This window comes from Pteropus alecto, unplaced genomic scaffold (assembly GCF_000325575.1).
Source record: "Pteropus alecto unplaced genomic scaffold, ASM32557v1 scaffold98, whole genome shotgun sequence".
Lineage (NCBI taxonomy): Eukaryota > Metazoa > Chordata > Mammalia > Chiroptera > Pteropodidae > Pteropus > Pteropus alecto.
Window position 1 is genome coordinate 17,268,641 of NW_006443570.1, and position 9,757 is coordinate 17,278,397.

Below are 9,757 nucleotides of genomic sequence, written 5' to 3' on the forward strand. Positions count from 1 at the left end.
CTCTGCCTGGTGGAAATTTTTTTCCACAAAGTGCTTGCAGACCCATTATACCCCTTTGATCTTTACAGTAATTGTCATGAAGGTACCCTTATCAGCATTTCCAATATGAAGGATCACGATCCAAAGGGATGAAATGACTTTTTCAAATCAGCATAGAGCCAGCATTGGAAGCTGGTTCCCACTTTCATGCCTGACCTTTTATCTGTCAACCAGACACCTCCCATTGGGTGCCCACTATGTGCAAGGCATGGGGCCAGGTATTGGAATCCAGAGGTGAAAATGCTACAGCCTCTATTCTGCACAGGAGACAGACAGAGGAGGGCCTCAGCAGAAAGAGCAACCAGCCCGTCGTTGAGCCCCTTTTGAAACTTTCATCAAGCCCAGACTCCCTCCTGCCCATCAACCAAGCTGCCATTCAACTCGAAAGGCTTCTGATTCTTCACATCCCACATCATAACCTCAAGCCGGGCCCAGTTTCGAATTCACACATGAGATATTAGAAGGAATTCATGAGCAGAGGTCTGGCCTTTCGAACAACCTTCCAGGTGAACACCTGGAGCACCTTCACATTGCCCTCTGGCCCCATGAGCTGTCCCCCGATAGAACACTGACTCAGAAAATGTTTGAATTGCAGGCAAACACTCAGTCACCCATCGCACTCCTTGGTGCTGTTTTCCCAGCTGACAGACAGATTTTCAGTCACTTGATGACTCTTTCCTTCTGCGTGGCGCTCACATATCTTCCCCTGCATGATCTGAAGCTCCCTCTCTGGACAGCTGCCCCACAGAAAAGGCCCGCGCTGCACTTCAGGCTTGGAGAGAGGAGACAGGAGAGCCTCTTAGTGAAACTGGCACAAGAAATGCCACATCCTAGCAGATGGATACAAGAGTATGGGGGTGGGAGGTTACCATTACCATATCCTACATTCAAATAATGCTAAGCGTTCTTCTAACAGCGCAAACATATAAAGAGAAAAGTCAGGAAAATCGCTCTTTAGCTATAGGACCTTAGATGAGGCATTTAGCCTTGCAGAGTCTCAGTTTTCTCATCCACAAATTGGAGAGAATAACACCTACATCGATGGGTCCTGTGAGCCTTAAAAGATAGAAGGTGTATAAAGCAATCAGCACCATGCCCAACTTGTGGTAAATGCTCAGCGATTGTCCGTTCTTATCTTTCCCCCTAGAAAAGTAGCCTCTGTAGGAAATGATATTAATGATGTTCCAAGAGAGATGGTGGCCTTCTGGTTAGGAAGAAGGGACAAGTGGTTGCAAAGGGGCCACGTGTCCCTCCTCTTCTTCATTCCCAGGGGTAGCACCTGGCACATGAAGGTGCTTCCATGGGTGTTTGTTGAAATCGCCTTTTGAATCTCATTGTGGGGAACAGCAACAGTCCTTGGAATGTAATAAGTGGTCAGAAATTCCCAGTGTAAGAATAGATAATTGAGCAAGCAGATTGTTTAACAAGATACAGTCTTCATTGTCAAAGAGTTGGCCATCTCCGGCGGTCTCCTTACACATACATTCCTCTGCTATATTTAATTTTCAAACATTAATTGCAACTTCAGAAAATGAAAAGCAGATTTATTTTGTTTACTGGAAGCCTGGTAACCCATTTGACAGTTTCTCACTTCTCAATTGTGTGAAATGTGTTTGAGGAGTTAGAAAGACAAAAACAAAACAAATGAAACTGAGTGGTTGGCTTTAACATGCATGCACGTTACTTTGAAAGCAGCCTAATGAGAAATTTCAGTCACTCACTGAGAGGAAAGCTCAATCAACTCAGGGAGGGGAAAAAAGGGCTGATTTTAGAGGCACTTTGGAGCAGTCCAATTTCATTTCCTTCGAGTGTAGTAAGCAAGAAGAGACAAGAAACCCATTGCCTAGGAGAAGCCCTAAAGCTAGGATTAATGAGTAGGTTGGAAGGTTTGAAGCTTGCAGGCCCAGTCGTGTGCTGGTAAGTCAGTGTTTCGGCAGTCCTTAAGGGAGCTTATACATAATTTATTTTCCTAAGTAGATACATGGTGTAGAAATGTTGTTTGCACTATTAATTGGACCAGAAAACTGTATCTTCATGGGTACCAGCTTTTCCTAACCTTTCTCAGCAAGGGCTCCACTTTACATTTCCCGGACTCTGTAAGATAGGGTGCCGATCTTTCTCACATTCCTGGATGCAATGCCCCAGGAAGGAGAGCCTAGCCCCTGGCATGTGCAAACAGAAGGCGTTAGAGGAAGAGCACAGACCCAAGACATCAAGCCCAGGTCGGATCTCAACTCTGCCCCCAAACCAGCGTGTGACCTAGGGCAGATCACTCACCTCTCTGGGCCTTACACTCTCCATGTGCAAAATGAGATGTTTGGGCAAGAATATTTTGGGTGCCTGCACTTTTCCAGGATTCCCTGACTCTGAGATGCACCTCCCCCACTACCAAGTGGGAGAGCCTTCATGTTTGCAAAGCGCCAATCTCACCTGCCTGTTGGGAACAGAGCAGGTTGAATGGGGATGTGAGTGTGAGCTATAGCTAAAAGGGACAGGGGGCATAGAGCACAGACTTTGGAATTAAGCAAAGATGTATTTCGCTCCGGATATTCTACTTACCAGCTCCGTGAACTGGCTCAGCCTTGCTGGGCCTCAGTTTCCTTATCTGTAAAATGCAGAGTGACAATACCAACCTCACAGAGCTGTTGCAGAAATTAGAGATGCATATAAAAAGTGAATGACACTCCGGGGAGGACAGCAAAGCCAGTTGGTGATTTAAGTGCTACTCTAAGAGCCACTAGAAGGCAGTGAGACCCTCTTCCCGTCCTCATGTTCATATTTCTTCAATTTAGAATGTGCCAACTTCAGATTGGTGGTGTCCATCCACTGTACCGATAACTGGTTACGATTCAGTTGTTGGAATTCAGATGTAGATTTTCGAAGAGGGTTGTAAGCATCAAAGCATCTCCCTCTCCTACAGAGCTTCGCTGTCCCAGTATCTCATTGGCCACCCTGAGCTTCTAACAACAGGCTTAACATATTAAGGAATAAGCAATCAGTGGCACATGGTGGTTTTTATCCCCTCTAACTACTTCAAGGTGAGCCTGGTACCGTGGAGACATAAGCAGAGAGGACAGGACCCCTCAAATCCCCCATTCTTTAATTCATCTCTGACCTCCCCCCACCACTCAAAAACTAATCTCTTCTACTGAAAAGGAGAAACATAACTCTCCCCGTTCCCCAGAATGGATTTGTAACTAGTAAAGATGTCTATGATGTAACCTTCCAAACAAATCCACTTTCATTTTCCCATTTAGGCCCTATGAGCACATCCGAAGATTATCTTGCCCAATTGGCAGATGAGAAAAAGTAGAGGCTCAGGAATTGTTAGTTTCCTTCCCTCGGACTTCACGGGGCCCTTAAGAAAGTTGAAGTAGATGCAGTCTCTAAACTGTAATATACTATGCAAATGTTAGCAATGAAAATGATGGTCATGGCCCCATTTTTTATCTCAGGATCCCCACCGTCAGTCTTGGAGATTCAGGTTTGAAATGTGCACCATTAATTCTTACAAATCGATCCAACTAAGTGCAATTCTAAACTCTTAGAAACCCTGAAAATCCAGCCCTGCCATCCGCAATGGGGCTGTCAGCACTTACCGGGAGAGCAGAGAAATGCCTGGGAGAATGGCAGGTCTGAAAAAGCAGCAAGCTCCACCTGACAGTCTGGACTTAAATAAATTGTATTTTCTGGCTGGAGGTGATAAGGCATAAATTTGAAGCGTGTGTTACTCTTACACATCATTATGCCCTGAAATGGAGAAAGAGAGCTGCATCTTGTCCCAAGTTTGAAGCAAAACTGCACTGTGTGTAAATAGCTCTCAGGTCTTTGATGTTGAGCTAAGAGAAAAATAATCCTCTCAGAAAAGCCAGGTGGAAGCTGAGGGCTCAGCAGACAGACAGGGAGGCCGGCAGTGGGAGCAGCCAGCGTGCACCCTGCCATCTCAGAGCCCCTTCTCCTGCCCCCACCAAGGTAAACTGTCTTCTTTCCTGAAAGGATTATTTCCTCTAATATCTTCACAGAGAAGCAAGCAAAAACGCTTAGGTATAATTAAGTGGGAAGTTAAGGTCACGGCAGAGAAAGGGAGGGAAAGGGAGTTGGACAAGGTGTCAGCCTGAGCTCCCACCAGACGCAAGCCAATTGGCCAGCACCAAAAGGTGCATCCTAGACGTGGTCAAGGGGACAGGGCATAGCAGCACCTTGGAGCTCATCCATTCATTCATTCATTCAACAAGACAGACACAGTCTCTTCTCTCTTCTCTCTTACAGTTTAGTGTAAGACATGTCCAACAGATAATCCAGTTACACACTTTGACATGCACTATAAAGGAAACGTGCAGCGGTGTGAGCTGTATAACAAGAGGCCCCAGTTCACATGGAGGCTGGGGTGGTCAAGAGAGGCCTCTGGGGAAGTGGCATTTAAGCCAAGGCCTGGTCACAAGTTGGCCAGGCAAAGAGTGTGGGAAGAATATTCTAGGCAGAAGAAACAGCACGAGGAAAGGCCCCACAGAGGGAAGAGCTCGTCGTACATTCCAGGAGCTGAAGAGGCCAGTGTGTTTGAAGCACGTGAGAGAGGGGACAAAGGCAGACTGGGTCCAAACTATATAAGGTCTGCTGAGGATTTGAGACTTTATCCTAAATGCACTAGGAAGCTGCAGAGGGTGTTAGGCCTTTTTGTGGTAGTCTTGACTTGATAAGAACTTAGCCATTGCAGAGTGTCACTTGGCCATCTCTCAGACATGGCTGCAGTCACCCTCTAGCTCCCTGCACTGCCACTCTGGTTGCCACACCCCGACCTGGGTCAGTGCACACCTGGCAACTTTGTGCATTTACCCCAGCACCCTCCCCCAGGAGGAGAAAGCAGAAAAGATGAGACTGACACTGAGAGCATCTGCAGTTGCTGCTACCTGGGCCTAGGATGAGTACCAGACCTGTAAGGGGGCCCAAGGATGGGGAGCAAGTCTCTGTCACTCCCACCTCAAGGACCTGTCAGCTCCCTCCTCTATAGGGACAGACTCTGATTCGCAAGGCTTCAATGCTGCCAGCCCAGTGCCTGTCACAGAGCAGGCACTCAGACAGTGACCAGCTGAAGTTAGCAATCTCCTAGATCCCTCATCCCCTGTTGTAAGTGGGGAAACTGAAGGAGGCTGGTATAAAGGAAGGAATAGGCTGGATTAGGAATCCGTGTCCCAGATGAACATGTCCTTGCTTCACAGCCTTGGGCGAATCGCTTCCTCTCTGCCATGTCTCCATTTACTTACCTATAAAGTCAGATGGGTGGGTGAGATGATCTCTAAGACCACTTTCAGTTCTCACACCTCGTCATCACCCTTGGAAGCTCAGAGAGGGTACCTTTATCACCGCCACATAACCTGTTTGTGGCATGGCTGGGATCACAACGGACTCCAGGAGTAGACAATGCATTCTAACCTCAGCCCAGTATTCAGAAGTTTAAATACCAAATAGCGGGGATTTGGGGGATTTGAATTTGCAATCTGGTGCTAAGCCGAATGTACTTACTTACAAATTCTTTATATAGACAAGAAAATGAATATTATAAACTATTTTGGAGCCAAAGAGGTTATTTGGTGAATCTACAAAGAAAAACTCTGTTGGAGCATTCCAGAAGTCACTCCAGATCCCTTACAATGGATGTGCTAACTATAAAATGCTCTCATCTGTTCATTATAGCGGCCCTCAAGAGCATATATCTAGGAAGACAAGTTTTAAGCCAAGTTCAGTGGCTATATACAATAGTAATGATAAAGCTCAGTTCTTTGAAAAATTATGTTCCAGCTGTCCCCATGATGAAGCTGAGAGAATAGGGCTTGTCTGTGCTGAAATAGCACAGCTGGCCAGGGACTCAGAGCTGTTTTGTACAGTGGAGAAGAATGTGGAATCTGGTGTTTTGCTGACCCTTCCTACAGATCATAAAAGCAGGTAGTAGGGCTTCTACTTCTTTGCAGTCCCCATAATCTTTGCACAGTGTAGGAGCACATGCACATGCATGTTGATTGGCTGTTATAAAAAGCAAGGCAGAGAGGAAAAGTATGTGGCTCGGAAATGTCCCAGTGACAAAGACTCAGGGCAGCACACCCAGAAAGAGAATATGTGTTAGAATCAGACAGACACAGATTTGAATTACAGCTTCTCTGCTTAATAGCTATGTGACTTTAAAAAAGTCACATAACCTCTCTGGGCCTCAGCTTCTGCCTCTGCACAACGGCAGTGATACCCACAGGTGGTCACAGTTTCAAGGGTGAAATGAGACAACATAGGTAAGCATCTAGCACAGTGCCGGGTACTGGTAGAGGCCCCTCTTTCTTCCTTCCATCCAGTCATCACGATCTGCATGAGAAAGGCAGCCTCCAGCCTTCACCCCTGTGATTTACCTGCCCCTGCACTAAAGGTGGGAAGCCAAGCAGCATTCCTGGGCCTCCACGCTGCAGGAGGAAACAGTGCCGTAGAGGATGATCAGGGAGGCAACCGGGGCCCAAATCTCAGTCACTGCAGGAATCCAATACATTGGGCCTGGCTTTCTTCCAGCCAGTCTTGCCAGATGTAATTTGGCTTCTGCTCAAGATTCCAAAGCAGTTATGTAATCATAATAACCACAGCATTTGTAGAAAGCTTTTATAATTTCAAAGTACTTTTGCATGTATTACCGCAGTTGAGCCTTTCAATAACCTTGAGAGGTAGCTAAAGCAAGGACTAGACCTGCCTTTTTATAGATGGGGAAACTGAGGCTTGGAGGGTTTATTTGGTTCACCCCACGTCACACAATAAGTGGCCATATCAAACTCAAACAAAGATCTCTGCATTCCTTGCCCTGGGCTTTTCCCACACCGTCATACTGCGTCTTTGTAATCATGCGTTCATCAAACAAAAGTGGACTGAACAACTACTGTGTGCCAGGCAAGGACTAAGTGCTGGGATTCAGAAATGAAAGGCAGGGTCAAATTCAGGAGAGATGCGGGACCAACTATTCAGTGCCACGTGATAGCTATCATGGTAAAGGTGAGGAGGGGGTAAACCCAACTTTGTCCAGGGGCTCAGGAAGGCTTCGTGGAGGTGGAGATGCATCAATCCAGTCTTACAGAACAGTTAGAGGCTGCCCAGACAGAGAGCCAGAGGTCGTCCAGGCAGAACAAGGAATGAGAGGAGTTACAGGCAGCAGAAGTGGCAAATGGAAAGCCATATCCAAGGGCACCGCAAGGTTTTGATCTAGCTCCACTCCCCCACATACTCACTCATTCATTCATTTGCCATATATTTCTGGAGCATCCCCATGTGTTGGGCACTGGGCTAGCCACAAGGGATAGATACTTCAGCAGATGTAGTACCCAAGCCCATGGAACTTACATTTTAGTGGATTTCTGGGAACTCAGTGGGATGGAGTAGGCAGAGGCATCATAGAAGACTGTTGGTGCACCTGAATTTTAGCCTAAGGGGTATGAGGAGCCTTGATGAATTTTAACGCGCACAGGATTGACAAAATCAAGTTTGCATTTCAGAGAGAGCAACCCACAGTTAACTTAGAGGATGGGCCGGAGAAGGTTATCTGGAGTCCAGGGGCCCAGCTAGGAAACTGCAGCTGCTCAGGCAGTACATGACTGGGTCCTAAGTTACAGCAGTGCAGAAGACAAAAGGCAAAATGCAAGATGTGTAGAGACAGTGTCGACAGGCCTTGCTGGTTAATTGGACATGGAGGTGAGGAAGAGGGAGTGTAGACAGCTACTGTGAGGGTCTGGTTTGAGCCCCTTGGCAGGTGGCGAAGCTATTCCCCATCACAAGAGTTCAGAAGAAATATGCCGGGGAACAGAGAGCCTGAGGAAGAATTATTCCCATGGGGACATGCTGAATGTTGGAGATCTGTGGATCCCCCTAAGGTCACGTTTATTAGGCAGTGGGATCGGTATGTCTGGAGCCCAGGAGAGATCTCAAAGCCAGAGGTTCGGATTGGAGGGTCAAGAGCTTAATAAGGATGTTCGACACTTGGAAATGGACAGGACAACCAGAGGGAAAAGATCCCATTGCAACAAACCCCAAGGGGTGCCCAGATTTGTTCTTTGATGGCAGAATCCCACTTGGCAAGTCAAGCCATTAGCCAAGATGAGGAATCACTGGTCTCCAAGAGGGGTTGATTGTGATAGGCTGTTGGGACTCTGGCCTACTGTTGGATTTCTGGGGTCTCGCCATTCTCCAAAGCCCAGTCTGAAGTCACCCATATGCTTCTCTCTCTCTCTCTTCTCTTCTTCAGGTGTTTACAAAATATGGGAAGTGTTACATGTTTAACTCAGGCGAGGATGGCAAACCTCTGCTCACCACGGTCAAGGGGGGGACAGGCAACGGGCTGGAGATCATGCTGGACATTCAGCAAGATGAGTACCTGCCTATCTGGGGAGAGACAGGTGAGCTGGGCACATGGATCGGGGCAGTGGGTGATGGCAGAGGGGTGCAGGATTCTGAAAGACTGGTTTGCCTCAGGTGGCTGTCTTGGCCCAGCCTGTGATGGACTGCTCTCCATCGGAGGGTTGGTGATATGCCAGTGAATGGTAAGGATGTTCTTGGCATGGACTGGGATGTTTCCTAGGATTTTGCTAGATGGAAAAGGGGCAGGTGGTGGGAATACTGGAAAAGGAAAGCAGGTATAGCGAGGGGAGGTATTGGCAGGAGGCATGGACAAAGGTGTGAATCAACAAGTATGGTTGGGCAAGTGAGTGTCTTGATTTCAGGAGAAGAGGAAAGGATGGACTAGCCCTTTCTTCTCCCAGCCATCTTGAATATTTCAACCTAGCTAGGAGGCTCAATGGAGAGGAAAGCAGGATCCTCCCACTGGGGAAGGTGGAAGGGCTGTGCAGTGTTGGAAAACCAAAGGGTACGGACTCAGGGGCCCAGCACCATGCCTGTGTGAGTCCCCCGGGGCCCATGTGTACAGGCCCCAAAGCTTATTTCATGCATTCAGTTATTTATTTAGCAAACAATGCATTAGCCATGCGTACTATCTCCAGCTTTGCACCAAAGTAAGGACATTATGATGAAAAAGGTTGAGCCTTTGATCACAGGAGGAGGAAACACACAATTGCAGTCCAGTGTGACACAAATGTGCTGGTGTTATGGAGAGATGGCAGCCTTTACCTGGGGGACGGGAAGGTTCAGGGAAAGCATTCTAGTGCATGGGGTATTTGAACAGGGTCTTGAAATTACCCTGGATTATGCAGGTGGGTCCTCCTATGAGGGGTGCAGGAAGGTCAGACAGGGGAGAAGGTAATGCGAGGGCGGAAGCAGAGACTGGAGTGATGCAGCCAGTAAGCCTCAGGATACTGGCAGCCTCTATGATTTTACCGAGTGGAGAAAATACAGAGTGGGACCGTGGATGCAAAGGGGATCGAAGTGCGACTAAGGCCGTGTTCAGGGCATCACGGGGAGGAGCAGGGAAGGGGCTCAAGAGATGGGCCTGAGGAGGGGCCGCAAGGAAGGGTGGAGGGGAGAGAAGTTTCCAGCAGGAGGGAGGCCCTGGCCCCTCAGGTTAGAACTGAGGACGGGGAGGGGATGGAGGCTGAGCAGCCCAGACCCCACTTCTTGCAGCCCCCACCCTGTGATTCCTGCAGCCAACTCCTCTGATTCTGAGGTCCAGCCCTCACCACACCCAGGGCTTCCAGGCTTCTAAGGTGGCAAGGGCTTCCACTCAAGGTATGACTGACCGCAAGCTCAAAAC

General features: G+C 47.9%; 1 protein-coding gene across 1 annotated transcript in view; it reads left to right on the top strand.

Annotated features, from left to right (window-relative positions):
• The window catches only part of ASIC2 (acid sensing ion channel subunit 2), a 950,209-nt gene that overhangs the window by 864,822 nt on the left and 75,630 nt on the right, over nt 1-9,757 (top strand). Inside the window, exon 2 of the mRNA XM_025041608.1 lies at nt 8,300-8,450. Coding sequence (XP_024897376.1) covers nt 8,300-8,450 — 151 coding nt within the window. The remainder of the gene's footprint in view (nt 1-8,299; nt 8,451-9,757) is intronic.